Source organism: Anomaloglossus baeobatrachus, chromosome 11, assembly GCF_048569485.1.
Source record: "Anomaloglossus baeobatrachus isolate aAnoBae1 chromosome 11, aAnoBae1.hap1, whole genome shotgun sequence".
NCBI lineage: Eukaryota > Metazoa > Chordata > Amphibia > Anura > Aromobatidae > Anomaloglossus > Anomaloglossus baeobatrachus.
Window position 1 is genome coordinate 109,909,082 of NC_134363.1, and position 17,927 is coordinate 109,927,008.

Below are 17,927 nucleotides of genomic sequence, written 5' to 3' on the forward strand. Positions count from 1 at the left end.
GCTTTTGATACGGTGCCACACAAAAGGTTGGTACATAAAATGAGAATAATGGGGATAGGGGAAAATATGTGTAACTGGGTTAAAAACTGGCTCAGTGATAGGAAACAAAGGGTGGTTATTAATGGTACGTACTCGGACTGGGTCTCAGTTCATAGTGGGGTACCACAGGGGTCAGTATTGGGCCCGCTTCTTTTCAACATATTTATAAATGACCTTGTTGGGGGCATGCGGAGTAGAATTTCAATATTTGCAGATGATACTAAACTCTGCAGGGTAATCAATACAGAGGAGGATAATTTTATATTACAGGGAGATTTATGTAAATTGGAGGATTGGGCTGAGAAGTGGCAATTGAAGTTTAATGTAGATAAATGTAAGGTCATGCACTTGGGTAGAGGAAATAACATTTATGATTATGTACTTAATTGTAGAACACTGGGTAAAACAGACACAGAAAAAGACTTGGGTGTATGGGTGGATGGTAAACTTCACTTTAGTGGACAGTGTCAGGCAGCTGCTGCCAGGGCTAATAAAATAATGGGATGTATTAAAAGAGGTATAAGTGTTCATGAAAAAAATATAGTTCTACCTCTGTACAAGTCACTAGTGCGACCGCACTTAGAATACTGTGTACAATTCTGGTCACCGATATATAAGAAGGACATAGCTGAACTGGAGAGGGTGCAAAGAAGAGCGACCAAGATTATTAGAGGAATGGGGGGGCTGCAATACGAAGACAGGTTATTAAACTTGGGGTTATTTAGTCTGGAAAAACGAAGGCTTAGGGGAGATCTAATCACAATGTATAAATATATGAGGGGACAGTACAGAGACCTTTCCAAAGATCTATTTACACCTAGGCCTGCGACTGGAACACGGGGGCATCCGCTACGTCTTGAGGAAAGAAGGTTTAATCATAATCACAGACGAGGATTCTTTACTGTACGAGCAGTGAGACTATGGAACTCTCTGCCGCATGATGTTGTAATGAGTGATTCACTACTAACATTTAAGCAGAGCCTGGATGCCCTTCTTGAAAAATTTAATATAACCAGTTATGTATATTAGATTTTATGACAGGGTATTGATCCAGGGAACTAGTCTGATTGCCGTATGTGGAGTCAGGAAGGAAATTTTTTCCCCATTGGAACTTGTTTGCCACATTGGGGTTTTTTGCCTTCCTCTGGATCAACATGTTAGGCTACGGGTTGAACTAGATGGACTTAGAGTCTCCCTTCAACCTTAAAAACTATGATACTATGAACTATGAGTGTCGGAAGGAGGCAGAGGAGCACAGCGTGCAGCACAGCTGCTGGGACCGCCCACCGGAGGGCACAGGGAGAAGTGGTGTGTGTGTGTGAGTGTATGCGATCAGATGTGTGCGTGTATGCTGTCTGATGTGTGAGTGTGTGTGTGCGTATATACTGTCTCATGTGTGACTGTGTGTGAACGTAAGTGTGGCGCCCTGGACAAGCCAGGTCGTCACAGGTACTACACCAACACACCCCACACCCCGGCTAGGCACCCCGAAGCCAAACAAAAATCCTTGTTGCCTTTCTCCAGGGGCTGATGTCCACACCAGGGGGTGGGCCAGGCGGTTGGCCCCGCCCACCGAGGAGTTCACAGTCCTGGAGGCGGGAAAAGGAAGCAGTTGAGTTTTGGAGAGTGAAGTGGTAGTAGAGGAGACTGACCGTGTCCGGGTGCGTGGCCCGGGCACATACAGCAAGGTTGGCAGACGGTGGTGACCGTCTGCAGGAGAGGCTGATTGGAGCGAACCGTAAGGACCGGGGACGGGCGGTAGCCCGATGGTACCGGATCGGGGAGCAAAGAGAAGCTAGCACCATTCGTCAGAGCTTACGGACCCCGACCAGGCTAGGAGTCACCGTAAAACTGGTTAAATCCATTAGCGAAGGGAACCTCCGGGGTTTCCCAGCAGTCAAGACCCGATTGAAGGCAACAGCTCACACCGTAAAGGGAAACACAGTCACTGCCAAGGCTACAGTTCCCAGGGCCAGAGCCTGCGGGCAAAAGGGGCTCCTTCAGCATCCATCCAAGCTGGGGAGCGGGTTACCGGTGGGAAGCCATTGGAACCGTAAACACAACACAGGTGCAGGTAAAGACAGTCACCATCAACCTACCGGGAGGAGAACAAACGCAGCCGTCTGTGGGACCCGTCCATCCAGCCGTTTGTTTGACCAGAGACTCCGTGTGAATTACTGGCTGAGTGAGTACCACCGTGCCGTGCGGCACAGCGCTGCCCCCGCGACCCTGCACCTCACCAGGCCCCGTAACCCGCCTGCCATCCCTAACCCTGACCGGGTCCCCGGGACAACCAACCCCCCTACCCACGGAGGGGAGAACCAACATCCAAGCTGCTCCCTGTCATCGCTCCCGGGATCCCCGTCCAGAGCAGCGGTGGTGTCACAACTTCACCACAACCGTGGGTGGCGTCACGGACAATATCCCTAAACCAAACCACCCCCTTTCACTCACGGGCGAGGAGCGCCGCTCGAGTCCCCGGGATCCGGCCCATCGCTCGAGCCACCACCGAGCAGCAGCAGCCGGACCCGAGCAGTGGGTGAGCGCAGCGTCCCCTCCTCCGCCCGCGACAACTTGGCGTCACGAACAGGATCTTACCGCTCTGCCGTCTGGTAGAGGTGCGCCTTGTGACCGCCGGAGGTGTCCGGCCGAAAACTTTGAGAAGCCGCCATTTTGGGCGCGAAAAGTCCCCGCTCGAGCGTCTTCCCGAGTAGTGGAGGTGCGAAAGCTGAAACCCCGCCCCTATAGAGGAGGAGCCGGAAAAAGACTAAGGGGGACGGATGGCGTCTGGCCGCATGTAGCTCGCGGCTATAAAAGCAGGGACGCCAGGACCCTGTGGCCATCTTGTGGTTCCTGGAAGAGGCCGCCGCAGCAATGTACCAGCCATCCCGCAGCACTGTAGCCCCCGCGCCCGGGACCGCGGCGTGGGTAGAGGTCCGGACTGCCCAGCTACAGCAACGGCTGCAGATCCGGGTGCAGCTCCTCTTGGAGGAGTGGGAGACCGACATGGCGGAGGTGGTGGCGGCCATACGGAGACGCGAGGAGGAGGGAGTTCTGGAAGGGCGGGTAAGTGACCCACGCCCCTGTACCCCTAGCGGGTCGGTCATTGCGGCCGAGGGGCCCGGTCTACGCCCGCTCGCCCTGCTACCTCCCCCACTACCCATGTTGGCTGCTGCTGCCCCGTCACTAGGCCCGCTATAATCAGAACCGGTAGCGGTACCCCGCCAATCCGCCCCGGCGGACCGGTCTGCAACAGAAGTCCATGACCGTCCAGAACCGCTTCCCTGGAAGTCACCAAAGGCCAAGCCCGTCGGTGAATCCATACCGGAGGCTCCCGTAACCACCGGGCCCGAAACCGTATCGACTCTGGCAGGCTGTTCCATGCAGGAGGTCAAGCGGGAGACGATCCCTGTGCCCATCCCCCATGCCTCGGCTGAGGCCGCGCCGCCGCTGTAAGGCAGCACCCCAGGCCATGATACCACGGGACCTTCCACCCAAGATGCCAGTGAAGTGCAGCGTGAAGGAGGTCTCGTGGGGCCCGATCCGTGCGCCGGGGCCCGCAATAGCCCCTTACTGGGACAGGGAGCAGACCCCGCTGGGCCAGTAAATCGCGGAGAGGGAGAAGAAGGCGGAGCTGGTAGCCCGCGCGATTAAGGAAAAAGAGAGCCTCCGCCAGGCCACTTTCCTCATACGGGGCCCAATCTATGAGGGGCAGGTGAGGAGGTTTGACGTCCGTCGGGGGTATGGATTTATATATGAGCCGGGCCTGGAGGCCGAAGTCTTTATCGCCCGACGGGACGTCCACGCCCACCTACCGGAGGATCATCCCGGCCATAATATGATGCCAGGAGACTTGGTCCAATACACCAGGCACTGCGGGGAGAGGGGTTGGTTTGCGCTGGATGCGAAGCTGAGGGGCAGTCAAGAGGCCCGAGCACCAGCCCAGCCCCCTCCTCCGGCTGACACCATGGATCTAAAGTGAAGTCGGCGGTCCTCCGCCTAAAAGTTGTCCCCGTTGGGACCACCAGTACCAGTTTGAAAGTTTTTAAATGATAAGTGAATCAACCGAAGAAGTAACCTGATTGATGTTTTGATTGAACCGGCCGTTGCCGGCAACTGTTGTCCCCGTAGGGACTGTCTGCAAACCGTTGCGTAAGGAACTGCTTACGGACAGGCCCGAGAACTTGCAGGGCAACCACAAACTAGTGGGATGTAAATAAAAATGTTTTTGGCTTGATACCGTTACCGCCTCCGGAGAGGCAGATTGGAGGAAGGGCCCGCAGTGGAGTAGGCTGGGGCCCGGCCACCACCGGAACCGGTGGCGATCCTCCGGGGGTTTAGGGGTCCCCATGGACGCGGGTCCCCTGAAAGAGACAGAACCCGCTCGGGCAGCCTGGTGATGGACTGGGGCAAGGGGTGCTGCCCACTTCTTAGGGGCAGCATCAGGGCCAGGTTGTTTGGGTGGGAGAAGAGCGGAAGCCGTACCATTGAAAAATGTTTGTGATGTTTTTACATGCCTTTTACCGTTTTCTATCTCTTTGCAGTTAACCAAAAATAAAACCGGTGATGGACAGGCAGCCCGCGGATGGTCTGCATTTTACTAAGGGGGAATGTGGCGCCCTGGACAAGCCAGGTCGTCACAGGTAGTACACCAACACACCCCACACCCCGGCTAGGCACACCGAAGCCAAACACAAATCCTTGTTGCCTTCCTCCAGGGGCTGATGATCACACCAGGGGGTGGGCCAGGCGGTTGGCCCCACCCACCGAGGAGTTCACAGTCCTGGAGGCGGGAAAGGAAGTCAGAACAGTGAGGGACAGTGAAAGTGGAAGAGGGAAGTAGTAGTGGAGGAGAAAGAGCAGTTGAGTTTTGGAGAGTGAAGTGGTAGTAGAGGAGACTGACCGTGTCCGGGTGCGTGGCGCGGGCACATACAGCAAGGTTGGCAGACGGTGGTGACTGTCTGCAGGAGAGGCTGATTGGAGCGAACCGTAAGGACCGGGGACGGGCGGTGGCCCGACGGTACCGGATCGGGGAGCAAAGAGAAGCCAGCACCATTCGGCGGGGCTTACGGACCCCGACCAGGCTAGGAGGCGCCGTAAAACTGGTCAAATCCGTTAGCGAAGGGAACCTCCGGGGTTTCCCAGCAGTCAAGACCCGATTGAAGGCAACAGCTCACACCGTAAAGGGAAACACAGTCACCGCCAAGGCTACAGTTCCCAGGGCCAGAGCCTGCGGGCAAAAGGGGCTCCTTCAACATCCATTCAAGCTGGGGAGCGGGTTACACAACACAGGTGCAGGGAAAGGCAGTCACCATCAACCTACCGGGAGGAGAACAACCACAGCCGTATGTGGGACCCGTCCATCCAGCCGTTTGTTTGACCAGAGACTCCATGTGAATTACTGGCTGAGTGAGTACCTCCGTGCCGTGCGGCACAGCGCTGCTCCCGCGACCCTGCACCTCACCAGGCCCCGTAACCCGCCTGCCATCCCTAACTCTCACCGGGGCCCCGGGACAACCAACCCCCCTACCCACGGAGGGGAGAACCAACATCCAAGCTGCTCCCTGTCATCACTCCTGGGATCCCTGTCCAGAGCAGCGGTGGTGTCACAACTTCACCACAACCATGGGTGGCGTCACGGACAATATCCCTAAACCAAACCACCCAAACCAAACCACCCCTCGCCCGTCGCTCGAGCCACCACCGAACAGCAGCAGCAGCCGGACCCGAGCAGTGGGTGAGCGCAGCGTCCCCTCCTCCGCCCGCGACATAAGCGATCGGATCAGCTGCTGGGATCGTGGGGTGGGAAGAAGTGGGGTGGGTGTGTGTTTGTGTGTGAGTGAGTGAGTGTGATCTGATGTGTGTGTGTGTGTGAGAGATCTGATGTCAGCCAGACGCAGGGGAGCACAGCTGCAGGGAGATCACAGGGAGAAGTGTGTGTTTGTGTGTGTGTGTGTGTGTGTGTGTAATCTGATGTCAGCCAGATGCAGGGGAGCACAGCTGCAGGGAGATCACAGGGAGAAGTGTGTGTGTGTGTGTGTGTGTGTGCGTGTGTGTGCAGCGTACCTGATGGGAGATCACAGAAGGATCTGGGAGCCATACAGACGCCCTGGGCTGGTAAGTATGACGATCCTGGGATGGGGGGGATCTGCTTTTTGTGGGGGGTAAACTTACCCCCAACCATGTCTCCTCGAGAATAAGACACCCCCTGAAAATAAGACATAGTGCTTTTTTCAGGGCAAAAAAATATATGACAGTGTCTTATTTTCGGGGAAACAGGGTAGTGCTCCACTGTATAATGTGCCCCACTGTATACTGTGCCCCATAATATACTGTGCTCCGCAATACTGTGCCCCATAATATACCGTGCTCCTTAATACTGTGCCCCATATTATACCGTGCTCTGGAATACTGTGCCCCATAATATACCGTGCTCTGCAATACCGTGCCCCATAATATACCATGCTCCGCAATACAATGTCCTATAATATACTGTGCTCCGCAATACTGTGCCCCATAATATACTGTGCTCAGCAATACTGTGCCCCATTATATACCGTGCTGCCCAATACTGTGCCCCATAATATACAGTGTTCCGTGGTATTCAGTGCTCCACGGTATTCAGTGCCCTATAATATACTGTGCTCCGCAATACTGTGCTCCATAATATACCATGCTCCACAATATTGTGCCCCATAATATACCGTGCTCTGCAATACTCTGCCCCATGACATAACGTGCTCCACAATACTGTGCCCCATAATATACAGTGCTCCATGGCATTCAGTGCTCTATAATGTGACACCCCTGGACTATTCAGGTCGTCACAGGGTACTGCACAAACTATCCTACCCATGTAGTATTCAACCCCCCATGGTTCTGGGTCTCTACCCTGCAGCGTTGCCTCCATCAGCATTCACAAATCCTAGATACACTTTTGCACCACACCTGTCAGGCACACCAGTGGGCTGCTTAAGCAGGAATAGGGCCGCCCACCTAGCGGTCGGACAGGGAGGTGGGAGGTGTCAAGGTCAAGTCAGCGAGGGAGGAAGTGCAGAGCAGAGCTGATGAGAGAACAGAAGTAGCTCCCAGTGAGAGAGGAGCTCTGAGGAAGCTGGGAGTTGGAGCTCCCAGGGGAGAGAAAAATTAGGTCGTAGATGGTGGTCTGGACCTAGAGTAGTTGGACCCCCGGTCCCAGGGGATTGAGGCTAGGTGCCTGGGACCCGTCAAGCAGGACGGTCAGCAGCCTGGTCCTATCACCAGTCCGGGACTGAAGACACGATGGGGTACATGGACCCTAGGTCGGGGAGAAGCTTCAGGTAACCCGGCAATTAACTTCAGGAGAACGGGGCCTTTATGGACTGTTCCCACGAGCTCCAGAACCGGGGCATTAGCACATCGAGGGGGATAGGGCTTTCCTAGCAAGTGGCCCACTGAAATCCCAAGCGTGAGCCCTGAGAGCAGGCTCCTCCACTTAGCCACAGTGGGGGGCGGGGCCCGGATAGCTCCAAGCTACCGGGCCACAACGGACACTAAAACTTAGTGCCAGGAGGCAGGTTACAGACCACCAGCAGCACTACAGGGGACGGGACCCGGACGAGCTCCCCTTGTGAGGCAGCGGCATTCAGGGACTTTGTTTACCCTGTTGTCAGCGTCTGCTTCATTGCTGAGTGAGTACCTGACTGACCCCTGCACTGTGTCCCATCACTATCCAGGGTCCCGTCATGAACTATACCAAATCCCCTGTAAATACTCCCTTTTACATTTGAGTGTGGCCCCTGAGCCCCCGTTTCCGGAAACCCTTGAGCCACGAACTACCACCACCCCCGGATCCGAGCGGTTGGATCCGCTGCTGGGGCAGCACACATAATATACAGTGCCCCACAATATAGTGCACCACAATACCGTGTCTCATAGTGCTGCATACAGTACACAGCTGTGCTATATCGGTGAGCTGTGATGTAGCAGAGCTGTGTCAGTGTGGTCAGAGCAAAGCAGAGTGTGATTTCTCTGCTTTGCTTTGAATACAGTGGCGGCAGCAAGGAGCGGTGATCTGCAGCCAGGCATTGTACTATAGATGTTAAGCTGCGATCACCGCTCCCCCCATCACCGTTACTCACCCCATCCAGGACCTCCGCTCCCAGCACCTCCTCCTGGGAGCCTGGTGTCTCGGCAGTTACTCCTGTCACCGCTGAGTACAGTGACAGGAGGAGCTGCAGGTGATCGCAGCTAATGTCAGCTGCGATCACCGCCCCGCCGCATATACTCACCTCATTCCCATACCTCTGCTCCCAGCAGCATCTCCTGTCAGCCCAGTGTCACCCCTCGACTAGCGCTGAGCACAAAACGGTCACAGAGGGAATGTGGAGCACACAGCATACGCTGTGAGCTCCACAAAGATGGCGGCGATCTCCTCCCAAAGCTGTCATCTGGACTGCCCAGGGAGCGTGTGCAGGTCACAGCAGGAAGCAGTCTCAGTGCTAAAGATAAGGTCGGAGCCCGACTATTATCTCTTAAGCCCGCTACACACTCTTCAATATATCTCACAATTAGAGATGAGCGAACCGGTCGCGGTTCGGCTCGAGGTTGGTTCGCCGAACGGACCTCCCGTTCGAGTTCGGTTCGTCGAACGTTCGACGAACCGAACTCGAACTGCATAGGAAACAATGGCAGGCAATCACAAACACAGAAAAACACCTAGAAAACACCCTCAAAGGTGTCCTAAAGGTGACAAACAACTCAAACACATTGGAAAGTGACAAGGACATATACTCATGCGAAAACAAAACAGCTGGACAAGGAAAAAGAGGAGGACACACAGATATAGGCATGGCACGCCCTTCTAAAATCATGTAAAACACCGCAAGGTGACTCCAAGCGGAGTCTCCCTTTTTTCCAAAAATTGGGCCACACACACACCCACCCCTTCAGTGGCAGCACTTGTGCCCCAGTTGTACACTTCACAGCTACATTTGCATCAAGCACATTCAAAAATACGCCATTCTTATCCGTCCCCAGGATGACACCGGGGTAGGTAGCAAAGTCTTTCCTGATCCCAGCTCTGTTCATCTTGGCTTCTTTTAAAAACACAGCAAGCAAGGGTTACTCCAAGCGGAGTCTCCCTTTTTTCCAAAAATTGGGCCACACAGACACCCACCCCATCAGTGGCAGCACTTGGGCCCTAGTTGCAAACAGGATGTTTTGATTTGCATCAAGCACATTCAAAAATACGCCATTCTTATCCGTCCCCAGGATGACACCGGGGTAGGTAGCAAAGTCTTTCCTGATCCCAGCTCTGTTCATCTTGGCTTCTTTTAAAAACACAGCAAGCAAGGGTTACTCCAAGCGGAGTCTCCCTTTTTTCCAAAAATTGGGCCCACACACACCCACCCCTTCAGTGGCAGCAGTTGTGCCCCAGTTGTACACTTCACAGCTAGATTTGCATCAAGCACATTCAAAAATACGCCATTCTTATCCGTCCCCAGGATGACACTGGGGTAGGTAGCAAAGTCTTTCCTGATCCCAGCTCTGTTCATCTTGGCTTCTTTTAAAAACACAGCAAGCAAGGGTTACTCCAAGCGGAGTCTCCCTTTTTTCCAAAAATTGGGCCCACACACACCCACCCCTTCAGTGGCAGCAGTTGTGCCCCAGTTGTACACTTCACAGCTAGATTTGCATCAAGCACATTCAAAAATACGCCATTCTTATCCGTCCCCAGGATGACACCGGGGTAGGTAGCAAAGTCTTTCCTGATCCCAGCTCTGTTCATCTTGGCTTCTTTTAAAAACACAGCAAGCAAGGGTTACTCCAAGCGGAGTCTCCCTTTTTTCCAAAAATTGGGCCCACACACACCCACCCCTTCAGTGGCAGCAGTTGTGCCCCAGTTGTACACTTCACAGCTAGATTTGCATCAAGCACATTCAAAAATACGCCATTCTTATCCGTCCCCAGGATGACACCGGGGTAGGTAGCAAAGTCTTTCCTGATCCCAGCTCTGTTCATCTTGGCTTCTTTTAAAAACACAGCAAGCAAGGGTTACTCCAAGCGGAGTCTCCCTTTTTTCCAAAAATTGGGCCACACAGACACCCACCCCATCAGTGGCAGCACTTGGGCCCTAGTTGCAAACAGGATGTTTTGATTTGCATCAAGCACATTCAAAAATACGCCATTCTTATCTGTCCCCAGGATGACACCGGGGTACGTAGATAAAGTCTTTGCTGATCCATGACTTGTTCATCTTGGCTTCTTTTAAAAACAATGTAAGCAAGGGTTACTCCAAGCGGAGTCTCCCTTTTTTTCCAAAAATTGGGCCACACAGACACCCACCCCATCAGTGGCAGCACTTGGGCCCTAGTTGCAAACAGGATGTTTTGATTTGCATCAAGCACATTCAAAAATACGCCATTCTTATCCGTCCCCAGGATGACACCGGGGTAGGTAGCAAAGTCTTTCCTGATCCCAGCTCTGTTCATCTTGGCTTCTTTTAAAAACACAGCAAGCAAGGGTTACTCCAAGCGGAGTCTCCCTTTTTTCCAAAAATTGGGCCCACACACACCCACCCCTTCAGTGGCAGCAGTTGTGCCCCAGTTGTACACTTCACAGCTAGATTTGCATCAAGCACATTCAAAAATACGCCATTCTTATCCGTCCCCAGGATGACACTGGGGTAGGTAGCAAAGTCTTTCCTGATCCCAGCTCTGTTCATCTTGGCTTCTTTTAAAAACACAGCAAGCAAGGGTTACTCCAAGCGGAGTCTCCCTTTTTTCCAAAAATTGGGCCCACACACACCCACCCCTTCAGTGGCAGCAGTTGTGCCCCAGTTGTACACTTCACAGCTAGATTTGCATCAAGCACATTCAAAAATACGCCATTCTTATCCGTCCCCAGGATGACACCGGGGTAGGTAGCAAAGTCTTTCCTGATCCCAGCTCTGTTCATCTTGGCTTCTTTTAAAAACACAGCAAGCAAGGGTTACTCCAAGCGGAGTCTCCCTTTTTTCCAAAAATTGGGCCCACACACACCCACCCCTTCAGTGGCAGCAGTTGTGCCCCAGTTGTACACTTCACAGCTAGATTTGCATCAAGCACATTCAAAAATACGCCATTCTTATCCGTCCCCAGGATGACACCGGGGTAGGTAGCAAAGTCTTTCCTGATCCCAGCTCTGTTCATCTTGGCTTCTTTTAAAAACACAGCAAGCAAGGGTTACTCCAAGCGGAGTCTCCCTTTTTTCCAAAAATTGGGCCACACAGACACCCACCCCATCAGTGGCAGCACTTGGGCCCTAGTTGCAAACAGGATGTTTTGATTTGCATCAAGCACATTCAAAAATACGCCATTCTTATCCGTCCCCAGGATGACACCGGGGTACGTAGATAAAGTCTTTGCTGATCCATGACTTGTTCATCTTGGCTTCTTTTAAAAACAATGTAAGCAAGGGTTACTCCAAGCGGAGTCTCCCTTTTTTTCCAAAAATTGGGCCACACAGACACCCACCCCATCAGTGGCAGCACTTGGGCCCTAGTTGCAAACAGGATGTTTTGATTTGCATCAAGCACATTCAAAAATACGCCATTCTTATCCGTCCCCAGGATGACACCGGGGTAGGTAGCAAAGTCTTTCCTGTTCCCAGCTCTGTTCATCTTGGCTTCTTTTAAAAACACAGCAAGCAAGGGTTACTCCAAGCGGAGTCTCCCTTTTTTCCAAAAATTGGGCCCACACACACCCACCCCTTCAGTGGCAGCAGTTGTGCCCCAGTTGTACACTTCACAGCTAGATTTGCATCAAGCACATTCAAAAATACGCCATTCTTATCCGTCCCCAGGATGACACCGGGGTAGGTAGCAAAGTCTTTCCTGATCCCAGCTCTGTTCATCTTGGCTTCTTTTAAAAACACAGCAAGCAAGGGTTACTCCAAGCGGAGTCTCCCTTTTTTCCAAAAATTGGGCCCACACACACCCACCCCTTCAGTGGCAGCAGTTGTGCCCCAGTTGTACACTTCACAGCTAGATTTGCATCAAGCACATTCAAAAATACGCCATTCTTATCCGTCCCCAGGATGACACCGGGGTAGGTAGCAAAGTCTTTCCTGATCCCAGCTCTGTTCATCTTGGCTTCTTTTAAAAACACAGCAAGCAAGGGTTACTCCAAGCGGAGTCTCCCTTTTTTCCAAAAATTGGGCCCACACACACCCACCCCTTCAGTGGCAGCAGTTGTGCCCCAGTTGTACACTTCACAGCTAGATTTGCATCAAGCACATTCAAAAATACGCCATTCTTATCCGTCCCCAGGATGACACCGGGGTAGGTAGCAAAGTCTTTCCTGATCCCAGCTCTGTTCATCTTGGCTTCTTTTAAAAACACAGCAAGCAAGGGTTACTCCAAGCGGAGTCTCCCTTTTTTCCAAAAATTGGGCCACACAGACACCCACCCCATCAGTGGCAGCACTTGGGCCCTAGTTGCAAACAGGATGTTTTGATTTGCATCAAGCACATTCCAAATCCACAAGCATTTACTCTCCCCAGGATGACACAGGGGTAGTAAATTCCTTCTGGATCCATGACTTGTTCATTTTGATGAACGTCAGTCTGTCCACATTGTCACTGGACAGACGCGTGCGCTTATCTGTCAGCACACACCCAGCAGCACTGAATACACGTTCAGAGACAACGCTGGCAGCTGGACACGACAAAATCTCCAAGGCGTAACTGGAGAGCTCTGGCCATTTTTCTATGTTTGAAGCCCAAAAGGAGCAAGGCTCCAGTTGCACAGTCATGGCATCGATGTTCATTTGGAGATACTCCTGTATCATCCTCTCCAGCCGTTGAGTATGTGTCAGACTTGTTGTCTCTGGTGGCCTTGCAAAAGAGGGTCTAAAAAAATTATGAAAAGATTCCATAAAATTGCTGTTACCGGCACCAGATACGGTCCTACTGGTACGGGTAGACTGGTGAAGATGACGAGACCGTCCCATGTTTGTCAAGTTACAACTGGGAGATTCCCTCCCTGCACCTGCACGGTTGTTTGGTGGAAAAGCCGAGCTAAGATCGAGTAACAGCTTCTGCTGATACTCCTGCATACGTGCGTCCCTTTCTATGGCTGGAATTATGTCACAAAATTTGGACTTGTACCGGGGATCTAATAGTGTGGCAATCCAGTAGTCATCATCACTTCTAATTTTGACAATACGACTGTCATGTTGGAGGTAGTGCAACAAGAAGGCACTCATGTGTCTTGCGCAGCCATGCGGACCAAGTCCACGCTGTGTTTGTGGCATAGAGGTGCTAACCGTTCTTTCTTCCTCTGACATCTCCCCCCAACCTCTTTCAACTGAAATTTGACCAAGGTCTCCCTCATCCGCTGAGTCTTCCATGTCCATGGACAGTTCGTCCTCCATTTCTTCATGTTCTCCTGCACCTTGCTCAACATTTCGGCTGCTACTATGCGCCCTTGTCGATCCCTGTTCCCCATGGTCCCATGCCTGCTGCGTTGGTGATGATGAACGTCTGGATCTTGGTGATGTTGTTGTCCCTTGCACATATGAATCCTCCTGTAGTTCCTCCCCTTCATGTTGTCCCACCCCCTGACTCCGAATAGTGTTTAACGTGTGCTCCAGCATGTAAATGACTGGAATCGTCATGCTGATAATGGCATTGTCAGAGCTAAACATATTCGTCGCCATGTCGAAACTGTGCAGAAGGGTGCATAGGTCCTTGATCTGAGACCACTCCATCAGGGTGATCTGCCCCACCTCTGCATCTCGTTGGCCCAGGCTATACGTCATGACGTATTGCACCAGGGCTCTGCGGTGCTGCCACAGTCGCTGTAACATGTGTAGAGTTGAATTCCAGCGTGTCGCCACATCGCATTTCAGGCGATGAACCGGCAGGCCGAAAGACTTCTGGAGCGATGCAAGTCGCTCAGCTGCGGCGCTTGAACGCCGGAAGTGAGCAGACAGTTTTCGTGCCCTGTTCAGAAGGCCATCTAGGCCGGGATAGTGTGTTAAAAATTGCTGCACGACAAGGTTCAACACGTGAGCCATACAAGGTACGTGTGTCACCTTGCCCAGGCGAAGGGCCGCACCCAGGTTTGCAGCATTGTCGCACACGGCCTTACCAGGCTGCAGGTTGAGTGGAGACAACCATTTATTAAACTCGGACCGCAGAGCTGACCACAACTCCTCAGCTGTGTGACTCTTATTACCAAGACATGTCAAGCTAAAGACCGCCTGATGCCGTTGCGCTCGGCTGCCAGCATAGTAATGAGGCGTGCGTGATTCCTTCTGCGCAGTGAGAACGCTGGTGGCCTGACCAGGCAGGCTTGGGGCGGAGGTGGAGGACCCAGATGAGGTGGAGGATGCAGAAGCTGTGGCGGAACTTGGACAGACAGAGGATTGACACACAAGTCGTGGGGACGGCAAGACTTGTGCAGCAGACCCTTCACCATCTATCACCATAGTTACCCAGTGCCCAGTCAGCGACATGTAACGTCCCTGTCCATGCTTACTGGTCCAAGTATCGGTGGTGAAATGCACCCGTTCACACACAGAGTTTCTCAAGGAAGCGGTGATGTTGTGTGCGACATGCTGGTGTAGCGCGGGCACACCTTTCTTAGAGAAGTAGTGGCGACTAGGCATCTGGTACTGGGGCACAGCGACAGACATAAGGTCTCTAAAATCCTGTGTGTCCACTAGGCGGAAAGGCAGCATTTCGGTAGCCAACAGCTTACAGAGGGATAGAGTCAACCTCTTAGCTTTGTCATGGGTCGGAGGAAGTGGCCTTTTATTTGACCACATCTGAGGGACAGAGATCTGGCTGCTGTGTGTAGACGGTGTTGAGTAGGGTGTCCCTGGAAAAATGCAGGTTTGTGAGGAAAGTGCAGGCGGAGACATGATGTTGCCTTCATCCAACGTTGGTGCTATCGATGTCTGAGAGAGCTGTACACACTCACTTGTTTCCCCTTCCAAACCAACTGACGACCTTACAAGCAAACTGCCTGTTGCGGTTACAGTGGTGGAAGTTTTGCGTGGAAAAACAGGTGTGACAGCTGTCCCCACAGTCCTAGAAGATGAAGAGCGCGCGGATGCACTGGAAGGGGCGGGCGGTGGATGGTTCGCTCCGCTAGCCGGCATTGCAGCACGGTGAGCTTCCCACCGGGACTTATGATATTTATTCATGTGACGATTCATGGAAGAAGTTGTCAAACTGCTGAGGTTTTGACCTCTACTAACAGAATCATGACAAATGTTACATATCACATGAGTTGGGCGATCTTTTTCGATGTGAAAAAAGGCCCAGGCTAGGCAAGGCTTAGAGGCCATGCGACCTGTTGATCCACCCCGAATAATGCTCATAGGCAGAGTGGTGGCTGAGGATGCAGTTGTAGACGTGCTACCAGTGCTCCGACTCTGTCCAGGAAGGCGCAAGGTAACTTCGTCGTCGGTTGCATCCTCCTCCACCGCCTCTGTTGACCTCCTCGAGTGCCTGACTGGGGGTTGACAGTAGGTGGGATCTAGAACGTCATCATCAATTGTTGTGTTTGCACTCCCCTCCCCCTCAGACCGAGCCTCTTCTTGCCCTGACCGAATATTTAAGTTGTCATCCCAATCGGGTATCTGCGTCTCATCTTCATCAGTATGTTCCTCATTGTCTATAACCACAGGTGTTACAGTTTGTGACAAAGGGTCAACATTATGCTCAGAAACTTGGTCCTCACGGCCTGAATCTGAGTCACAAAGGTTCTGGGCATCACTGCAGACCATTTCCTGTTCTGTACTCACTGTAGCTTGGGAGCAGACCTCTGATTCCCAGGCTATAGTGTGACTGAACAGCTCTGCAGACTCAGCCATCTCAGTTCCACCATACTGTGCAGGGCTGATGGAGACTTCAGAGCTGGGAGAAATCAAGTGTGATTGGGATGACAACTCAGAGGAATGGTGTTTTTTGGATGCGGTACTTGAAGTGGCTGAGAGGGCACTTGTTGGACCACTTGAGATCCATTCAAGCATTTTCCTTTTTTGCCCATCATCTACCTTTGTTCCTCTTGTTCGTGTCCGTAAAAAAGGGAGCACATCGGATTGTCCACAATAAGTAGTAGACATCTTACTTTTGCTAGTAGATGGTCTATCTTCAGCAGATGATAATGGAGCTTTGCCACCTTCCCCACTGACAAAACATTTTTTGCCTTTTCCACCACGCCTCTTCCCCTTTCCACCAGCATCTGTCATTTTGCCACTCATGTTGATTGCGACAAGATTGTGGACTGAAAATGTGGTAGTAAAAATTGAGAGGTGGTGAAGATTGCAGTGGTGGTCTAGCTTTATTAACAGCAGAATAATAAAGAATAAATATCCCTGACAATGTAACTTAGTTATAATTCGTTGGAGTGTGCAACGCAGGCAGACGTGCTGCAAATGTCTTGGCACTAGTGGGACTATAGCAAAGTCCAATAGCCACGTATAGGATGCCACTAGGTACACTGAGTGTTTGCTAGTATAATGGCTTCGTTATAATTTGTTGTAGTGTGCAACGCAGGCAGATGCGCTCTGCAAATGTCTTGGCACTAGTGGGACTATAGCAAAGTCCAATAGCCACGTATAGGATGCCACTAGGTACACTGAGTGTGTGCTAGTATAATGGCTTCGTTATAATTAGTTGGAGTGTGCAACGCAGGCAGATGCGCTCTGCAAATGTCTTGGCACTAGTGGGACTATAGCAAAGTCCAATAGCCACGTATAGGATGCCACTAGGTACACTGAGTGTTTGCTAGTATAATGGCTTCGTTATAATTTGTTGTAGTGTGCAACGCAGGCAGATGCGCTCTGCAAATGTCTTGGCACTAGTGGGACTATAGCAAAGTCCAATAGCCACGTATAGGATGCCACTAGGTACACTGAGTGTGTGCTAGTATAATGGCTTCGTTATAATTAGTTGGAGTGTGCAACGCAGGCAGATGCGCTCTGCAAATGTCTTGGCACTAGTGGGACTATAGCAAAGTCCAATAGCCACGTATAGGATGCCACTAGGTACACTGAGTGTGTGCTAGTATAATGGCTTCGTTATAATTAGTTGGAGTGTGCAACGCAGGCAGATGCGCTCTGCAAATGTCTTGGCACTAGTGGGACTATAGCAAAGTCCAATAGCCACGTATAGGATGCCACTAGGTACACTGAGTGTTTGCTAGTATAATGGCTTCGTTATAATTTGTTGTAGTGTGCAACGCAGGCAGATGCGCTCTGCAAATGTCTTGGCACTAGTGGGACTATAGCAAAGTCCAATAGCCACGTATAGGATGCCACTAGGTACACTGAGTGTGTGCTAGTATAATGGCTTCGTTATAATTAGTTGGAGTGTGCAACGCAGGCAGATGCGCTCTGCAAATGTCTTGGCACTAGTGGGACTATAGCAAAGTCCAATAGCCACGTATAGGATGCCACTAGGTACACTGAGTGTGTGCTAGTATAATGGCTTCGTTATAATTAGTTGGAGTGTGCAACGCAGGCAGATGCGCTCTGCAAATGTCTTGGCACTAGAGGGACTATAGCAAAGTCCAATAGCCACGTATAGGATGCCACTAGGTACACTGAGTGTGTGCTAGTATAATGGCTTCGTTATAATTAGTTGGAGTGTGCAACGCAGGCAGATGCGCTCTGCAAATGTCTTGGCACTAGTGGGACTATAGCAAAGTCCAATAGCCACGTATAGGATGCCACTAGGTACACTGAGTGTTTGCTAGTATAATGGCTTCGTTATAATTAGTTGGAGTGTGCAACGCAGGCAGATGCGCTCTGCAAATGTCTTGGCACTAGTGGGACTATAGCAAAGTCCAATAGCCACGTATAGGATGCCACTAGGTACACTGAGTGTTTGCTAGTATAATGGCTTCGTTATAA

The 17,927-nt window shown here is 51.7% G+C and overlaps 1 protein-coding gene across 2 annotated transcripts in view; it reads right to left on the bottom strand.

Annotated features, from left to right (window-relative positions):
- Positions 1–17,927, bottom strand: part of C1QTNF5 (C1q and TNF related 5) — a 76,599-nt gene that overhangs the window by 37,734 nt on the left and 20,938 nt on the right. Inside the window, exon 1 of one of the 2 annotated variants that reach the window (XM_075328906.1) lies at positions 8,310–8,388. The exons of the other annotated variant lie outside the window; for it this stretch is intronic. Coding sequence (XP_075185021.1) covers positions 8,310–8,320 — 11 coding nt within the window. The 5' untranslated portion in view covers positions 8,321–8,388. Of the gene's footprint in view, positions 1–8,309; positions 8,389–17,927 lie in introns of those variants that run through there. 2 annotated transcript variants of the gene reach the window in all.